Source organism: Sinocyclocheilus rhinocerous, unplaced genomic scaffold (genome assembly GCF_001515625.1).
Source record: "Sinocyclocheilus rhinocerous isolate Xijiao unplaced genomic scaffold, SAMN03320098_v1.1 scaffold1112, whole genome shotgun sequence".
Classification (NCBI taxonomy): domain Eukaryota; kingdom Metazoa; phylum Chordata; class Actinopteri; order Cypriniformes; family Cyprinidae; genus Sinocyclocheilus; species Sinocyclocheilus rhinocerous.
The window spans coordinates 1161289-1181367 of NW_015657961.1; the positions used below are offsets into that span (position 1 = coordinate 1161289).

The window sequence follows — 20079 nt, forward strand, 5'->3', positions numbered from 1 at the left end:
CAGGAAAGTGAGTGAAACACACATTTTTATCGAATAATACGGCATTAATAGCGGTTCACTTCTGTGATTTGGTACGATTGCGTTCACATCAGCAGCAAACTGTACCGGAGATCACTTGAACCGTGCCCCAGACCACCCCTTTTAAGCGGACTCTGGTACGGTTCACGGGTGCGCACCCAAGTTCGGAAGACCGCGTTCACATCATCCAAACGAACCGAACTCTGACGTCAATCGAACCCTATACGCACCAAATGTGCTAGTGTGAAAGCACCCCAACTTTTACAGTTTTTTTTTTTTTTCTGGGTAATGAATATACATTTTTTTAAAGCAGTCCTTCAAGCATTTTGATGTACTTGATAAGTAGTTATAATATTTAATTTCGAAGTTGCAGGGTTAATATTCAAATGTTACATTGATTTGAAAATTTTTTTCTTTTTTTTGACAGGAAAAGCATTTGTTACATTGCGTTTATTATTATTATTATTATTATTTTACAGCTAAGTTAGAAAGGTTTTGTGACAAATGTGAAATGAAACCAACTTCTGTAAGGAAGGGAAGTCTATAATTAATTGTTTTTATTTGTTTGTTTGTATTTAAGAGAAAATTAATTTTTCAAATACTTATTTTTCAATCATGGAACAGGCAGCAGTAATTGAAGGGAATGAAATGCATCCCTTCTGTCATTAGGTCATCTGTTTTTGACTTGTGCTGTCATTGACTACAAGATGGATTTAGTAGAAAAGCACTTCACCGACAGCCAAATACTAATCGGTTAAGAACGAGCGTCTTGTGACTTTATTAGTCTGTCGTCATTTTTCCCATATCGGTTCAATTGTATATCTTAAAGGGGTCATATGATGCTGCTAAAAAGAACATTATTTTGTGTATTTGGTGTAATGAAATGTGTTTATGCGGTTTAAAGTTAAAAAAACACATTATTTTCCACATACCCGGTGAAAAAGACATGTTTTTTGAAGAGGCGCGCTCTGCAGAAGGTATGGGAGTGGTTTTCACTCCCTCCCCCGTGTCTTCGAGCTCCAGAAGCGCATGCGTTGTAAGCCCATGTGGGAATGGCTGATCTGGGATCGGGGGGTTGGGCCGCTAAACACGAGCGGACCGTTAAAGAGTGTTTTTAATGTCCGCCATGTTGGCCATGGCGCACTGAGCCTGGAATCAGGGACCGGAGCGCGCTGGAAACACACACCGAGAGAGAGCGACCGACACCCGGCCTCGCGCCTCCGCTCGCCCCGCCACCTCCACCGAGCGACCCGTGCACTGCTGGACACCGAACCGGCATCATCCATGAGAACTTTAATCGGACGAGTAGGGAACATTAGGGGATCGGATAGATTTATGCTGCATCTCGAATTATAAAGAAAAATGAGTAAACTGTCGTTTCGGGCGCGGGCGCTGGACGCTTCCAAGCCTCTACCCGTCTTCCGCTGCGAGGACCTGCCCGACCTGCACGAATATGCGTCTATTAACCGGGCAGTGCCACAGATGCCCACGGGGATGGAGAAAGAGGAGGAATCGGTACGTTTTATTGCTTAGAGTCATGTATTTTGAAAACAATTTCAGTTTTATTGTCAGAGGCGCGTCCCTTGCTTGTCTGCGCCAGTGTACACAAAATGGCCGCCATTTTTCCTGCAGAAAAGCGTCAAATATGTCGCTACCGTCCGAGACGGCCGAGGTTTAGTATATTGGGCCCAAACGTTAGAGGTTTTTCTCTACAAATATAACCTCGGAGGTAATTACTACGCAGTATTTTTGTCTGTAGACGGTTTACGGAGTACAAAGGAGTCACGTGACCACGTGCAAAGCAACCATTTTGTTGATTATCTTGGGGCTCCGTGGAGGTGCAGTACCGCGCACTGACCTGAGGGGGCGCCAATCTCTGCCCTTACATATACAACAATCACCAATTAACACCCAGCAAAACAATCTGTGCAGTATTCTCTCATATTTAAACGGTCCAAAATCTCAGTGTTTTATTTTCTAAAGAGACATAAGATTCAGTGAGAATAGTTGTCATGTCAATTGAAGCATTAGTATATTTCTTTTTAATCGGATGGGTTTCTAATGAAGGTACTCTCTGAGGAACATTTATGTGCATTGTGAAAGGCATTATTAGCGAATGTATCTCTGAATTGACAGAGGAAGCCTATCTGGCCCTACCGGTCTGTTTAGGTGTACGCAATGATCCGTTTGACCAGTGCAGGGGCGCACGAGGCCTTGTTTTGTTTTCTCAACACAGGCAACTGGAGCTCTTGACAGCTGCATTTCATCTGTACATCCGCATCATGCAAGCAAACATTATGCACATCTCTCATGAAATAGTCTTCTATTTTTTACTAATGTGGAAATATAGATGATCCATTAAAATTAAATTATTTCCCCCTTGACATTTTTCTGTGTATTTCTGTATTTGTTTCTCAGTTGTGATTTTAATGCATAAAAATAAATCGGTGTTTTAAACTAAATTGTACTTGTTTCACATATCTGTGAATCTATTTTAAATCATTTCTATAATGTGTCTGAATGAGAGTGTTTCACATTTTCTGCGCAGCTCTGATAATGTGTGCAGATGTGCGGGGGTAAATATGTATGCAGTAAACATGTCTGTCTAAAAGCGATGGTGTGAAAATACTGGCTAACCTCAGCGCTCTGGGGCAGGTGGCAAGAGTAATGCTCTCTCTGGTGTTTGTGTGAGATGGCGGAGTGAAGATGCTGCTGTCCCACTCAAAGCGTTTTATCATATGCTAATAATGGGGTCTCTGGGGGTCAGGGCTGTCAAATGATGCTCTGGTGTCTTTTGTACTATAGGGACCAACGTTAGTGCTTGATCTATGTGGATTTTTAATGATGGATGATATTAGGTCTGCGATGAGGCTTTCGTTACGGTGTACATAATTTTATATCAGTATAACAATCAGTGTTTTTTTTTTTTTCTTAAATTATGTGCATATGTACATAGATTACCCAATTTTTACATACAGTAAAATAGAGGTCAGTGTCTGCCGTCTGGGATTGTTTTTTGAGCACGTGTAATTGTTTGTGCTGGCATGCCAGTGTTTTGGTACAGCTTGCATCTGACAGATCCGGCTCTGCTGTGTCAGGGGTTTGCTTGGTGGGGGCTAGGCTTCGGTCGCAATAGTCAATTAGTACAATCTGTATGTGTTTTGATGTTTTTAGAAGTGGTAGCTTGTTTATTGTGCTGACAATGTACTGTGCTGTTTGACAGTTTGCATATTAAAGCGTCTTCCCCATTTAGACTACTACTACTCACCTGGCCACTGCATTGTTTTGCACGTGCACTGTTGCATTCTTATTTTGAATTTATCAGAAATTAGATGTTTTTACTACTATATGCTTTTTAGGGCTATATTGTATCACTGTATTTGTGCATGTATATAGCATTTCTTTCTCATGTTAATACATCTACACTTGTTTCAGCATTTTGCGATTATATGTGCATTATTTGGTAATTATAAAATTAACAATTATGCACAACAAGGCAGTCTAAATAAGCTCAAAATTGATACAATGATGGTAATTATCCAACAAAAATAAAATGATGCATGATGAATGTACATAATATTTAGAATCAATATTTTTTTATTAGAATGTGCATTTAGATTTCGCATAATGTAATGATAATGTTTCAAATCATGATGTATTGTGAATTAAATGTTAATACCTGGCTCTAATGCGGTTTCATTTTTGTGTATTGTTAGCAAGGGCAACGCAATAGAAATTTGTTTTCAGTTAAGTTTTTTGTGACCATTAAGATTGTTTTATATGATGTTTTTAATTAATTTATTTATTGACAATCCAAATAATATCTTCAGAGTCTGTGTAAATGATACACTGCTTCCAATAGAAAGTAGCTAAAGCCTGCTCAAAGTCGCTAAATAACAACATACCCTGATTAGCATATTATTGACACTATTGCATCGTATTTGCATTCTGCCTAGTGTCAGCCTTTTATATTTGTTAGTCACACACTTTATGTGATCACATATTGTATTTTAATACAGCATAATTCGCAATATAATTGTTTATTTATTTATATATTTTTCTGCTGTCGGACGACAGGATGAATACAAACTAGTGACTTGATTTGGTACTAGTCTCTAAATGGGTCTGAAAAGTCTCTAAATCTAGCAACAAAGTGGCTAAATTGGCAACACCAGATAATGTTAGCATTCAGTCACAATACTTGTGACCATCCAGCCAAACCCCACACAAACTTTTACTTGCAATTGAACTAAATCTTTTGTGTGTGTATGTAGGAGCACCATCTCCAGCGGGCCATCTCTGCTCAGCAGGTGTACGGGGAGAAGAGGGACAATATGGTGATTCCCGTCCCAGAGGCCGAGAGCAACATCGCCTACTATGAGTCCCTCTACCCGGGGGACTTCAGGATGCCCAAACAGCTCATTCACATACAGCGTGAGTCATTCTGCCTTTATCCAGACCATATATCAGGGCTCTACGCTTACTTTTCTTTTTAGGAGCGCTTGTGCTCCTAATTTAAAAAATGTAGGAGCACGGTCAAAAATTTAGGAGCACCTTCTAATCAGTAATAAAAAAATTTCTGATAAAAAATTAACCTTCTCATTACGAGGTGATGTTTGACTCAAAGTGATTTACAGGGAATTTAGTTTTTACCTTTGTAATGGCATTTTTCTAACTTTATTAAAAGTATGTCATCTTTTGTGTCAAATTCAAAAAAATATTTATAAGCTTTTTAACATTTCTAATTAAAACAACAGAATAAAAACAAGTAGAATAAGTTACCAATCAAAATAAATACATTTGTGCTACAGAGTTGGCACAGAAGAACACACAAGTGGCTTGTAGGTGTATTTTCAGATGTTTAATGAGGCTCAGAGGTCGCATGAGTGCAATTAAATTCATAAATTCATGTTGAGGTTAATGTTTTAAATATACAATTTTGAATATAGAAATATTAAATGATTTAAATAACAGAAAAAATACTTTAAAAATTAAACAAACTGCCAGCAGGTGAATGGTCGCACTGTAGAGCCCTGTATATCTCATTCAGATTGAGGGCTTGAGGTTTGTGTGTCCTTCATGACTTTTACAATTGACTTTACTGAGCTGTGACAGGTATACAGATAGATTTGAATGGCTGTTGATGGAGAAAGATGCTGTTTACAAGTCTAACCAGCAAAACCATGATCCATGATGATGGTTCAGACAAACAAATAGCCCCAAACAAGTCTAACCAGCAAAACCATGATCCATGATGATGGTTCAGACAAACAAATAGCCCCAAACTCATGTAATTGGAGTCAGTGTTGCAATGTCTGTCTGCTCAAACAAATTGCAATTCAATTTGGTGTTGCAATAGTCACAGAAATTGCGTGTTGCACCTATAATGACTGTGAAACTTGGTTTATCATGGTTTTGGTTCACATTAAAACAGTTCTAACTCTGTTTTTCTTTTTTTGTGCCCTCCAAACTGGTCCTGCTACGTACAGCATTCAGTCTTGACACAGAACAGCCAGATTATGACCTGGACTCTGAGGACGAGACATTTGTAAATAAACTGAAGAAGAAGATGGATGTGGGAGCCCTGCAGTTTGAAGAGATGATCGACCGGCTGGAGAAAGGCAGCGGACAGCAGGTACCAGAGGCAGGCAGAATTGGGAATAATCAGAAGATTTGGATTTTAATCATGGTTGAGCTTGTTTTTAATGGTTGTTATGGTACTGATCTGTACTCTTAAGGTGGATTTTAGAGATGCACCGATTGCAATTTTCTTGGCCAATTCCGATTTCCGATTTTTTTTTGTAAGGGTGCCCTGCCGATACCGATTTTTGCCGATTACGATTTTCTTTCTAAGAACTATAATTGACAGCATATACAAACAAAAATCAACTTTTTTTTTTCAATGCAAAAAATTATTTTAAATGATCTTTTATCAAATTTCAATTAATTCAGTTAGAATAAGACACTGTGCAGTTGCTACTATTCAAATGAAATTGGTATCAACAAACTGTCTTTCCACTGTAGAGGAAACAGAAGCTGTATCTGAAGTGGCGTTAGATGTATTTACAAAGACTGTTTAATGAAGCTGAGAGGTGCCATAAATTAATTTGCACCGCAAAATTGTAAATTCATAAGTAGTTATAAGATTAATGTTTTAAATACTTTTTTGAACATACAAATAAGAGATGTTGGGAAAAATGCAATGATACTTTTAAATATGAAACCAAACCACCAGTAGGTGGCGGCAAATGACTGTTTTAATGAGTGAGTCATTTAGTCATTCATTCAGCCGATTCATTCAAATCTTTATGAATGGGTCACTGAATCATTGACTCACTCGATTCCTTCAAAAACTTGGATTCATTCAGTAACAAAACACAGCTGTGTTGCTCGGAGACACAACAGCTCTGCTCTGGCTTTAATTGGAACTATTTTCGTCCGTGAAATTGAGCAAAAGCTGTCAATATTGTGTCTAAAATGTAAGCCACTTAATTGTGTGTTAATTGTAAATTGTTTATTTAACTACTATTGTATAAAATCAGTGTCACATTGCAGTCATGCTGATATTCGGTGAAACATCTTGGTCGTGTCATGTTGCTTACCTATATAATATATTATAAATATTACTGCTGGGCGCGGTATGACCAAAAATTTATATCACAGTACTTTTCAAAATTATACCGGTTTCATGGTACATGACGGTATTTTTTTTCATGCATGACCGGGTGTTAACCATATTTTCTACTGATTGAGAGAGGAAATACTGCAGTATATTGACTAAGAATGCCTTATTTTACTGTCATGATGAGTGAATATTGTCAAAAAATACCACACTAAATAGTGACTAAACACGACCCCTTTTAATACATGTTAACCAGGAGTCACTATTTGGGGCAGTCAATGTGGATATTGTGGATGAGTTCTTCTGTCATCAAGTTCTATTAGTTTTACAGCTTCAGTTTCGGAACTTTCACGCTTGGTAACACATACAGCTGTTCCCTCACCACAGTGAAAAGGGACCCGTTTCAAACAGTGTCGCATTCCGAACGTTGTTTGAGCGACATACTGTGTATTGTGGTATTTTAAAAATTCATATCATAACAAAAATAAACACCGGTATTCGGTATACCGCCCAGAACTAATAATTTATTTATTTTTTCTACTGCAGACAGTATAAGTGTATACATTTCTGAGTTACTTGTGCTGTTGTGCTCATTTGTTTTGATTTCTGCACTAGTCTCTCTCTCTCTCTCACACACACACAATAGACAGGCTTCGCGAGTCTCATCTGGCATGACATAAATACATCATCAGTCTCTGTTTACACTGGATGCAGTAAAGTCATTCTCGTGCTAAATTTTTTGGTGGCCAATTTCAGTGCTTCCCTAGTTATTTTTGCCAATTGACGTTTTAATCAAGCTTCTTTTCCGGTCGGGCAAGTAAAATTTTTTACTTGGCATTTTTAGGCATTTTCTCTTTTTTCCTTTAAAAAAATCTACTTGGCCCAGAAGAGCATTAATCGAGCCCTGTGGTTCCCCCACGGTTTACTTTGACCCTACACATATTGCAAATTGTGAACTTCGTGTCGTCTTCACTCACAGTGAAGAACTTCCATGCCGACGACATATTTACATGCGGATGTGAGCGTAGCTGTGACATCACAACGGACCGGTCACCGTTCCGGGCCGATCATGCGGATAATAGGCTGATTCCGGTCCCTGGCCGGTCGATCGGTGCATCTCTAGTGGATTTTATTTGATGACCGTTCTGTAAAAACAATAATACAGTATAAATAGCAGGTAGCTTTATATATAATGAAAAAAAAAATTACATTTGCATGTTTGTTCATTTGACAGATGATGCTTTTATCCAAAGCAACTTGCATTGCATTGAAGGTATACGTTTTATCAGTCTATGCATTCCCTTGGAATTGAACCCATGACCTTGGCTTTGCTAGTGATATGCTTTGCAGTTTAGACTACAAGACTGCTTTGAATTGATAACATTCACAGATAAGGGTGTAGCAGTAACATGTTTTGCTTGCTGGGGGGAAATCGTGCATATTTTTTTTTGGTACTAAGTAGGGATGTAACGATTAACTGCGAGCCGGTTGAAAATCGATTCAAATATGTGACGATTCAAATCGGTTGAGATGCTAAACAAATCGCGATTCATTTAGGTGTAGGAGTTTATATGAATGCATGTCTGAGGGGAGCTTACTGTCTTTAGAAAAGTTTAGATGGTATTTTTTCTTTTCCTCTTGCCTCTGTATAAAGCATATTAAAGTTCATAAGTGCAGCGCTGCCTTGATTACAGCGGAAACCAAGGAAACGCTTTAAACGCCACCTGCTGGCAGAGAGTGAATCTGCGTCTCATTCAGCTCATCCACTGTTTCATGCAGATTTTTTATGTATAGTTTCACAAAACGTGAATCGAATCGAATCGTGAGTTGAGTGAATCGTTACATCCCTAGTACTAAGCATATTAAATCAACATGTTTAAATGAATGAAGAGTTTCCTAGCCTGTGCTAGTGTGATTCTGTAAAGGCATGCTTGTTCTGCAGCTGATTTATGGGTAAATTTGTAGTACATGTAGCGCTAATGATTATTCATAGACTGATGTTTCGGCCAGGCCAGCTGATCAGCAGTTATTGGTCCGTTCTGATCTGTCGTCAGCCTCATGTATGTGTAACACACCATCTATTCAAATGGTACTAGAGGGGGTGACTTGTGACTCTTGTTGTTTGAACTGAGTCATGGCTCAACAATAAGGACAGAAGTTGCCCTATCAGACCATTGCTGTCAATGCTGTTCAAAAGGTTGGGTTCAGTAATATTTTTAGAAGTCTTTTATGTTTTTAAAGTCCTTTGTTCACCAAGGCTGCAATTATTTGATCAAAAATACAATAATATTATAATAATTATTACTATTTAAAATATTTGTTCTATTGTAATGCATTTTAATTATTTTAATTACGTTTTAATGTAATTTGTTAATGTGTTGGCAAAGCTTAATTTTCAGCAAAATTATACCACTCTTCAGTTTCACATGATCCTTCAGAAATCAGTTTTTCTATTATTTTATTATCAATGTTGAAAACAGTGCAGCTTAATATTTTTTATGGATGCATGTGTTTGTTTTTTTCCCCAGATTTTGTAATGAATGCTAAATTCAAAATAACACCATTATGCAAGTCTTTACTGTCATTTTTGATCAATTTAATGTGTCCTTGCTGAATAAAAGTAATAATTTCTTTCCAAAAAAATCTTACTGACTTGAATGGTAGTGTATTTAATGAATATTGCTTTTGAATTCTGCTTATTTGTCACCAGTAACATTATCAAGCTGACTAACATGGTTGATTTGACATGACTTAAATGATAATTATATTAGCATCCACACCAATGACCGACTAAATTTTTATTGTATGTAGTGCATACTTTTAATATTGAATGGCTGTCAGTGGTTTTATCATTATAGTTGTGGTGTGAACTTCACTATTATAACAATTTTTAAAACTATGGTAAAAAATTATAGTTATTGCCATAAAAATTAATGTAAAAAAACAAAAATAAATAAATGTAAACACTTTTTTTTTTTTTTTAAATTTAGTAGTTCCAGAAACCTGAGAAAATTCATGGAAATTCATTGTTGTGGGAACCCTGCTATTGTAGGTTGTTTGGCACAGGAGTGTGTATTGTTTAAGCTCATTGATGTGTTCATTTGTGTGTGTGTGTGTGTGTGTGTGTGTGTGTGTAGGAACAGCATGGCTGATTTCGGAGGAGAGGTGATGGCGGAGGTTCTGGCTCAGAGAGCTCTGGAGAAACCAGTCATCCCTCTGATCCCAATCACCAACAGCAACCAGTACAGACACACAGAGCATGACCGGGACTACAAGATCAAGGTACACGCACTCATATCTCTGTTTGTCTGGGCCAGTGGGCTCCCCCTTATGCCCAAAACATACTTTGCACAAGTATACAGGTGCTGTGTTTTATATTAGAATATTCTTATTTGTGTTTAATTACCTTAATATTTCTGTGCGTTCCTGTTTTTCAGTCAGCTTGTTGCACAAGTGCAACAAAATTTTTTACTAAGTCTCATGTGGGTTTGTTTCTTATGTTCGGCTGTAGATGGATAAACCAGAGGTTGTGCGGCAGAAACGAAAGTATGAGAAGAAGGCCAAGCCATTGCCGTTGGCAGGCTCTGCCCATTCAGGCCCGGCAGTCTTTAACACTAAAGACCTCAATCAGTATGACTTTCCCAGCTCAGACGATGAGCCCTACTCACAGGTACACACACGTTCAGTGTCATAGACATTCATGAGAATCATTTTCTGCTTTCTCTTGGCTTGACACTCTCTTTTGTTTCCTCAGATGTTCTCTGGCTCTTCAGAGGTCGAGGAGGAGAATGATCCAGATGGTGTGTTTGGGTTCAGGAGGAGAACAGGCTGTCAATATCATGCTGTACGTTGTGAAGCATCCTGATATGCATGAATTAGCATGAGTGAGTTGTAAGGCTATAGTCAAGGCTGGATGTTATTAGTAAATTATTCTGTTTGTTTTTCTCAAAGACTCGTTCGGGACCCGTGGGCGGTTGGCCCTGGTCAGACCCTGCCGAGGGTGGGGTAGCAGATGTGCGATATCGCTATTCTCTCACCACGCTCACGGTGCCACGGCGATGCCTGGGGTTGGCACGGCGACGAGTGGGTAGAGGGGGCAGGTGAGTTAAGCCACTTACATTACAGAACTGCAGTTAATTTAGTATTTTTCAGCAAATATTTTCATGATTAATTGCAGTTTGATTCAGTTTTTGAATTAGTTTAATTTGTGGACTTTGCACAGCAAATAATAATTGTGATTTCAGTTTATTTGCAATTAACCGCATATATTGAAATTTATGTAATCACAAATTTCGTTATTTGCTGCGGAAAAAAAGTCCTCAAATTAAGATAATAAAAAATGAATTAAATTGCTTTCGACCATATTTGAATATTTTCATATAATTTGTTAATCATAATGAGACTGTTAATTACTTATTTTAAAATTAGTTGGAAAATAAAAGTCAATTCAGTTTGTATTTGCATTTATGCAATTAGATTTTTTTTTTTCAGCAAATGTATTTATATAATTATTAGCAATGAAATTGGTATATGATTCAATTAATGTGTATTCATTTGATCTCAGCAAATATATTATTAAAAATATATTTTTAAATTCAGACAATTTGCTGTGCAAATACAAATTGATATCAGTTAATTTTGTAAATAATTTTATGTAATTGCAGTTATCAAATTGTATTACTCTTATTTATAATGCGATTTAATTGCAGTTAAAAACAATTTCTCAGCAAATACTAATATGCAGTTATTTGTGATTAAAAAATGTTTTAATTGGCATATCACACGTTTCATTCAGTTCATGTATACATGTATGTGTATGAAATATTTAACCCACGTTAATTCACTTTGCAACATTTGATGAATTCTCTCACATTTGTTTGTAGGGTTTTATTGGACCGAGCCGACTCTGAATGCGATACTGTGTATCATGGGCTGGACCCGGATTCCCCCACATTCCCATCGTTGTCTCCCACCCAGCAGCCCAGCACGGATACCTCACATACCAGCACAGATACCTCTGCCCCCTCCTCCACTTCACCGGGCCTCACGCAAATCCTGCTCAATATCAAAGCCTGTCGCTGGAGGCATTTCAAGCCTCGGACGGCACCACCAGACGACCCCGACAATCCTGAGCACTGGTCTGCACGGAGACCCCGCCGCGGCTTCCTCATCCGCCCTATCAGCACGCTTCAGACACAGAGAGGCCCTGGCTCCTCCACCAAACCACGTGTCCCTCCACTCACACCGGGTGAGTCCACTGATGCCAAATAGTTACTGAGTCTAGCTGCTTTTTTCAGTTTTATTTTTTAGACAGCTTTTTATATTTTGTCTAGTTTTTAATGAGTTGCCATAAAGTTGCTTTTAAAAGGTGGTTGTAAACCACCTCTGACTCAGAAACCCTTTACAAGACTTTTTACTATTCCAGAGTACCCCTATGAAAATGTTAGCATTTTCAGCATTTTTGGATAGTGTAATGTGATGTTTACGAATCTTGACATGAGCAGTAACATGATCACTTTTTGTTATGTCCTGATCTTTTCCCTGTGCATGTGCTCCTGCAGCTTTCACCGCTGAGCAGTACCAGCAACACCAGGAGCAGCTGGCACTGATGCAGAAACAGCAGGTGGAACAGGTTCAGCTACAGCAGCAGGCCGGCAGCACAGCCATCACTAACAACCCCCAGGTGAGCCTTCTGTGACCATAGATCTCCAGTGTCCATTCAACCTAGCATCTTTACTAGTGCCTCGCTTCATGTTGCTGTATGTCGTGAGCAATGTTGATGTGCTTTCTAATTTCAATGGAAAGATTGTCCTCTTTGTTAGTAATACATGGGACAATGTTTTAAGACTTATTTTGGTTATTAATCATGAGCATACAGTCTATCTTCGTTGTCTGAGGACACATTATTTTGCATTACGAATGCAATGGCAAAGACACTTAAGTCCTGTTCCCAAAATACTTTTACAGTTTATGGACCCTTTGCATAGTTAGATTTACAATGTTCATAACTGTGGAAATGTGTCACAGTCAGGTTTTCTTGTATTTTAATGTTCAAAAAATGTAATTCACCTTTGTCACTATACATTGTGTTTTATTAGCTTAGCATTAAGTTAATGCTGCTGTGTGGGTGTTTCTTATGCAGTGGGTTAGGGTTAGTAATGGCAAATTTTACATCTTTTTTTGACCAATGTGATTAGTCTCTTTCAATTTTTTTCCTCTTTTGGAAAGTCTTAGAAACGCTAAACACTCTTGTGACAAAAATGAATGCAAAATTTAAATTTTTTGCACTTTACATATGTGTATTTTAGTGTGTTTCCAGATGTTACCTTTAAAGACAAACAGAGGAGAATTGTTTAGAAAAAAGACCCAAAAATGACACATTATTGATAAATGCAATTTTATAAAAGCAATAACAAGGTCAAGGTGTGTTGGCATCATGTCTATGTGACAGCACTAGGGATGTGCGCGACGACTAATTTGACTGACGTTTAAACGCACACCAATGACAATACCCATAGTGTAGCACAACCTCTGTTGATCACATAATATATCCTGTAAAATTAATTTAATCAATAAAACTGAACAGATTTCCTTTTACTGAGTTGCTGTTTTGTACAGTTGTATAATTTCCTATTGTGTTTTTTCTATCTCAGAGTTTGGTGTCAAAGACGATAGACGCTGCCAGTGCTCAGTTTGCTGCCTCTGCACTAGTGACTCCTGACCAACTGATGGCGCTCAAGAGTAAAGATGAGGGACTTGGTGTCAATGGAGTTGTCTCAGCCTCAGGTTGGTCTTTTTAAACCATATGCTTTCACTGTTTATATATTTATGTATCGGCATACAATGAATTCTGTTCTCATGAGCTTTCATCGTTTGACTCTGCAGGCGTCTATAAGAGCTTACATCACACAAGCTCTGCAGTGTTTGCCGGCCCTACCTCCACCTCATCCCCCTCCCCCGCTGCCACCACCACCACCACTAACAATGGAACCTCCTCGGCCAATCATCACGTCGGCACGTCTGGCCCCGCCCCTGGTCAAGCGCTGATGGGCGGGGCCGTGAGAGTAAGCGTCCCCTCACCAGCAGGCACCTTGAGTGTGCGGCAGCTGCAGCGTCAGCTCACTGTTCCCGCCTCTGCCCTAAAACTCGCTGCCAACGCCAACAGACCCATCCCAAAAGTCACCCCAGGGTCAACTACCCTCGACATGGGGCCCAGGTGAGTACCTGTGTGCTGTCAAATGAATATTCCTGGTTAAACAGAAATTAAAAGTACCATGTGTCATTAACAAGAGAGAAGTATTAGAGGTAGTTCACCCAAAAATGAAAATTGTCAGTTACTCACCCTCCACTTGTTACAGACCTGTGCAAGTTTATTTCTTCTGCTGAACACAAAAGAAGATATTTTGAAGAAAGTTGTTAGTTAAATAGTTGATGGTTGCCATTGACTTGCATAATATTTTTTCCATACTTTGGAAGTCCATGGCTTCCAACAGCAGTCTGGTTACTAACTTTTCTTCAAAATATCATCTTGAGAGCGAGTAGATAATGACAGAATTTTCCATTTTGAGTGAACTATCACCATGGTTTACCTCCAAAATAAAAGCTTAATGTCTGAAAATGGTAAATTTGATAGAGCCATATATATATATTAGTATTGTAATTTTACAGTTGTACTGTAATCTTTTTTTAGTGAAATTACAAACATTTTTATATAGTAGTAATAATAATAATAATTATTATTATTTTATCATTGATATATAATCATAATTTTTGTCCAAATTGTGCCATCCTAAAAAAAAAAAAAAAAAGCACAGCAATAAAACAAAAAAAGGCTCCACGTTTGCTAAAGCATTTTAAATCGCAATCATAATTTTATTAGAAAAATCGCAATTCGATTCTTTTCTCCCAATCGTATAGCCTTAGCATGCACAAATCTGTATTGGTCGATATTTAATATTATATGTCAACCAAAATACAGATTCTTCTGATTTTTATTAGTTAGATTGTCTTTGATGTCATCTAACGCTCACTTGAAGTTAATCTTTATAATTAAACAGTTGGTAAGTGTAATCTTTAGCAAATCAAAATAAATATCAATTTTTCAAACGGTTTCAAATTTTTTCAATTTCACTTGAAAAACTAAAAATGACATTTCATTTGTATTTATTTGGGTTAAAAAAAGGAAGTTTTCATAACGACTATATGTTGGTTATGAGCTATAGCATGATCCTATTCCTGATTGCAAAACAGAAACTGATTGTATTGCATTAGAAGAATAAAAATCATTACAAACACTGTCATGTTCACTCTTTAAGCTCTAGTACTACCAGTGTTTCCCCCGCCCCCCTTGAAGGTCCAGTTAATTTTATTTAATTATATTTTCTCTATAGCGCCAGATCACAACAGCAGTCATTTAAAGTTACCTTTCCGATAGAACAGGTCTATACCTTGTTCTTTTATTAAACAAATTAAATAGCCGTATGTTATTTATCTTATTTACACGACGGCATGTCATTTCGGTCTCTACGTTATGGTTGCGCTCTCTGTATCACGCACAGCGGAGTTTCGCGCTGATGCTTACGCGCGCACACACAAGTGAGCACACTCCCACTAGTTTTTGTAAATATTAAGCCGCAAAACGACTATTTGAATGTGAATTCTACGTGTCTCTGTGTTAATGAATGGCGCAGACGTGCGGTTTTGTTTACCACTTGTACTGATGCTTGCAGTGATTTTAGCGTCTGTCGTCTCGCTGAATGAGGACATAAATACATGAACAACATCTCCAGAACTGCCCTGAGAGTCACTTCATGAGCATTTGACCGTTTCATTTGAGTAAAGCTATCCTCATATCATATACACACAGAAACGTAAAGGTATTCACGGCAACCCGTCAAAATAAAAGTTCAGTTTAACTTGAAGGCATTGCGACAGAAATATATTACTATTGTTCAGTAGACTGTATGTAATAGGCTGCTACTACTACTACTACTAAAATTATTAAAACCTTATTTTTAAGGAATAATCATACAATATTTCTTCAATGTTTTAATTGTAATATTAAATTACCTTTATTTTCCCAAAAAAATTAATTTGTTTAATTTTCATTACTTAAAAGATAGATTAAATCGCGGGTTTTGGGCAGTGTGGATTAACGTTAGCACTTGTTGTTTGTCATTTCTCTGATCACAAATGCAGACGGGTTTTATGTTTACGCGGCGCAACGTAACGCGTAAAAAGACAGTATAAGTCATTATAATCAGTAATTATGTCCCCATTGGATGCAACAAATGCCTCGTTTGTAATGGGTTTTAATGTTTTTGTCTCGTCGCTCCGGCCGGGACACTGCATCAACAGTATGTGAGGGGCGTAACATTTCCGTCTCACGCTTGAGGTATTCGGCCAATCACAACGCACTGAATAGCTGGCCAATCATAGCACACCTCGCTTTTTCAGACCGATGAGCTTTGCAAAAATCGACGCGTTTCAAAGAAGGCGAGGCATAGAGGAGAAACAATAATGTACAGTATGTGGAAAATAATGGTTTTTTTTTTACTTTAAACCGCATAACACATTTCATTACACCAAATACACAAAATAATGTTCTTTTTAGCAGCATCATATGACCCCTTTAAAAAGGAGTCCAGAAATAAAAATAAAAATGGACCCCCTCCCCCCAAAGCCGTAAACCTAGGGGAAACACTGACTACTGTTGTTTTATTTAGTAGCTGTTTTTGTTCTTCACTGGGGATTTGCCAGACTGAAGTAAGCATTTGAATTTGAGGTCTCCTAATAAGCTCATTTAATCCTATTTGTCTTGCAGGGAAAATCACGATCAAGAGAAACCTCCGTTAAACAGTCTGACAGACAACACAGTTGCCATGGAGGTCACGTAGCCCCGCCCCCTCGAGCGTTCACAAACCACCTCTCAATCGGGGCGTCTTCTTTAGGTGCTATGCATCATAGCGACGCTGTTTCCGTGGCAGCCGTTGGGACTTAATTGCAATGCTCATCTTTTTTGTTTTTGTCTTTTTCCAAAATTTTGTTACTGTTAAGATATCAACATCTGTAAATTATGAAATATGGAAAATATTCTATGTACATACATATTTGTAATACACCCACTTGTATATAACATTACTTGAATACAGAAATTGTTCATTTGTGATGTTTTGCACTTGGGGAAAAAATCTGAAAAAAAACTGCGATTTTCGTAGTGTGCGTGTCGGAGATTGTGAATGTTCAAGTGTTTGTGAGACTATCTGAATGTATGCGTCACATGCATGGTGCAAAACCTGCTGTTTTATCTATTTATTGTGAGGTGTTTACAGTTTTTTTGTTTTTCTCCCTTTAAATTCTAAAAAAAAATATTTGTTTTAATACACTGTAACCTCCTGGGTTTCTGAGCAGTGTATGTGTGAGCGTGTGTGTGTGTATGTAGCTAAAGCAGTTGTATGTGAACATCTCTTGTTGGAAAAAAAGCAGCAGGGGTTCATCTGTCTGTGTCTCTCTCTCTCTTGTGGCTGCTCCCACTCCACTCAAGCACTATTTTATTTTTTATTTTTTAAATCAATGCTGCTTTTGTATGATTTCTGAGTCTTTTTTTTTTTCTGGAATCTGAGAGACCCTTTTTCATCTGGGGTTTGTGAAACTTAAGTGGGATTATTTTTTATTACCTCTGTTTTTGATGACCGATTGTACGTCCCCTGTGTTATGGAGCGAGTCTGTTATTTGTGTGTAACAGTAGTTCATAAGGGAGAGGACTACAGTGACATCTCGGTAGGTTTCTTTATCATCATCATCATCATCATTCCACTTTATATGAAAACGAACAAAAAAGGGACGTTTTGTTTCCTGTAAGACTTCATGGTGGCACCCGTGCTGTGGGGCCAGCATGAGCTCTCTTCTGTGAAGAGGATGGTACCTCACAAGGCTACTCGTAGTTGTTGTTTGTATGTACCACAATCTGAATGCCCGTTCCAATGGCATCATCTATCTTTGAGGTGTTTTTTTTTTTAGTCCCACCTGGAAGAATGAATTAAAAAAAAACTTATATGACAAAAAATGTTTAATAAACCCAGGGCATTAAGTGTTTGACCAGCACAACTCTTTTCGTGTCGTTTGTCTGTGATGTGTGGAGGGAGAATGCATTCTAGTCTGCCTAAAGGAATTTGCATGTCAGAACCATAGACTGTAGAACAAGTATTTGTAGTGATGAGATGTTTCAGTCATATCAGTAATTTAGGAAAAGCTGTTTTGCTTTCCAGACAGGCCTTATCATGGGAAATGCTGCTGTTATAGTGAAAGTTATAAAAAAAAATATCTATATGATGTCAATATTTCCAAGTTTTAAAAAATGATCTTGATGTTGTTTACCTGCAGGATTGTTGAGGTTTTTTTCCCACACGTTTGCATTATTTGTTTCTGACTGCTGCTGAAGTTCTGCAGGTATTTGAAAATTTAAGCGATTCTTGCCGCTTGTCATTCTCAAGTAAAGGATTTGGAAGTTGACTGGTGCTCTTTTATGTTAATGACATTAAAGGGATAGTTCACCCAAAAATGAAAAGTAATTTACTCACCCTAATGTCGTTCCAACCCTGTATGAGTTCTTTCTTACGTTGAACATAAAACTGAACATATTTTGAAGAATGCTGATAATCAAACAGTTGATGGTCCCCATCGACTTCCATAGTATTTCTTTCCGTACTATGGGAGTCAATGGGAACCAACAACTGTTTGGTTCTTCAAAATATCTTCTTTTGTGTTTAACATAAACTCGTACAGTTTTGGAACGACATGAGGGTGAGTAAATGATGACAAAATTTTCATTTTTGGGTGAGCTATTCCTTTAACTAGGGGGCGTTTACAAGGCGGAGATCTGAAATGTTATTTATTTATAAAATCTTGCTTGATAAACGAGGCCCTATAGGTCCCAGTGCCACAACAAACCATGTGCGCACAATTTTTAAGCAAGAGGAAATGGTTTTTATCAACATTGAAGAACAAAATCCCACAAATCTATAAAATAATTACGCTATAAAGGAAAGGCATGGCTAGTAAACCTTGCAACAGTTATGTATAAATGTAATACTTCAACAGATTTTTACAACGATAACTATTTAACACGGACAGCGCATGCGTATCCATGTTGTTACATCTCAACAATACATAAATGTCAACAACACAGTAGCAGAAAATATTGATAATATTCTTATAAAAACAACCAGCCAGTAGGGATGAAAAAAAATTACATAATATATTTGACAAATTCCATTTTCTAACTTATATGTTAACATGCTGACATGAATATCTATTACATTGTTTTAATGAAGAGACATCGATCCAAACTACGCTCTGAATTGTCATCCACAGGACTGTACAGTACAACTGCCACCGTTACATTTAGTCCAAGTTCTCGATCTGTAGCTTAGTATTGAAACAGTGCCCTTAAAAATGGAGAAAGGTGTCATCAAACCAATGTAACAATTTTCCTAGTAACTTATGTTTCTTATAAAGGAAATACATTTATTACTGACACTAACTCTAGCTGTAACTAAGCAGATGCCTCAGATAAACTAAGTGCATTTGAATTGAATGAATTGTGTAAGATCAATACACGCATTAGCATGCTAAATACTAATAGCCTACATAAACATAGCAAAAGTTGGCATCCAGGTAAGTAAGAGATTATTATGTACATAAACTGCTTACTGTATATGTTCACTGAGGGTTTGTTTTGAAGTGCTCATCTTAAACTCTCAAACTTGTGGAGTACAGGAAGAATCATAGACCGTTTTTCTGATGTTAATTGGCTTTTGGTGTTTCTTCAGAGTATGTGCGATCGCCAGTGAAACCTGCAGAACACGTTTACGTACAGATTTTCAGTAGCTAAATCAATTACAAATATGAAACTATACAACATTAGTACAACTGTATTTGCAGATATCTGATATACTTTAAAACAGTTTACATATTTCAGCACTTGTGTTTAGCACATGAAAATAGTGAATACATATTATCAGAAAACTTATAGCGAATATTGTCCGCTTCTGTCTACATAAAAAAAACCTTACCAGGTGCATTATGTAATTAATGTATTGTGTTATTAGTGAATATAGGTTCTGTAACATTGCTTCCACTCCGAGCTGCAGTGTTGACGTTTAGCCCAGCATGAGCTCTGGAAATGTTCTGGTTAGTGCGAAACTCTTGGTGACAAAGGAAAAAAGTAGGTAATATAATGTGATCTAAAATGTAGGCTAACATTACTGTTACAGTAATTAATAAATAATTTTATAATTAATGCACAGCTGAAGAGCAGATTTGGCTTAACTTTTTGCTTAAATGTAAATTAAGCCAAATCTTTCTGTAGACAAAGGTTGTTTTTCTTGTACTTTTAGTCCACAGAATAAAAATAAACTTGAAAGATTAACATAAATTCT

The 20079-nt window shown here is 37.5% G+C and overlaps 1 protein-coding gene across 1 annotated transcript; it reads left to right on the forward strand.

Moving 5' to 3' along the window:
- Positions 1 to 1018: 1018 nt before the first annotated feature.
- Positions 1019 to 17746, forward strand: LOC107721699 (enhancer of polycomb homolog 1-like). The gene is made up of 12 exons (XM_016529836.1): positions 1019 to 1533; positions 4293 to 4452; positions 5508 to 5750; positions 9693 to 9922; positions 10152 to 10310; positions 10395 to 10484; positions 10592 to 10740; positions 11524 to 11888; positions 12202 to 12323; positions 13294 to 13426; positions 13526 to 13856; positions 16464 to 17746. Exons 1-12 carry the CDS (start codon positions 1381 to 1383, stop codon positions 16534 to 16536), a joined length of 2208 nt encoding a protein of 735 aa, XP_016385322.1. The 5' UTR covers positions 1019 to 1380; the 3' UTR covers positions 16537 to 17746.
- The last annotated feature ends 2333 nt before the right edge of the window (positions 17747 to 20079 follow it).

What these genes read in the sequence shown, in the direction of transcription:
- LOC107721699 (XM_016529836.1), top strand. Translation starts at nt 1,381, where the DNA reads ATGAGTAAACTGTCGTTTCGGGCGCGGGCGCTGGACGCTTCCAAGCCT. An exon ending in TTATGGTACTGATCTGTACT is followed by an intron (nt 5,751 to 9,692) that starts CTTAAGGTGGAT and finishes CTGCTATTGTAG; the next exon opens with GTTGTTTGGCACAGGAGTGT. An exon ending in CAGGCTGTCAATATCATGCT is followed by an intron (nt 10,485 to 10,591) that starts GTACGTTGTGAA and finishes TTTTTCTCAAAG; the next exon opens with ACTCGTTCGGGACCCGTGGG.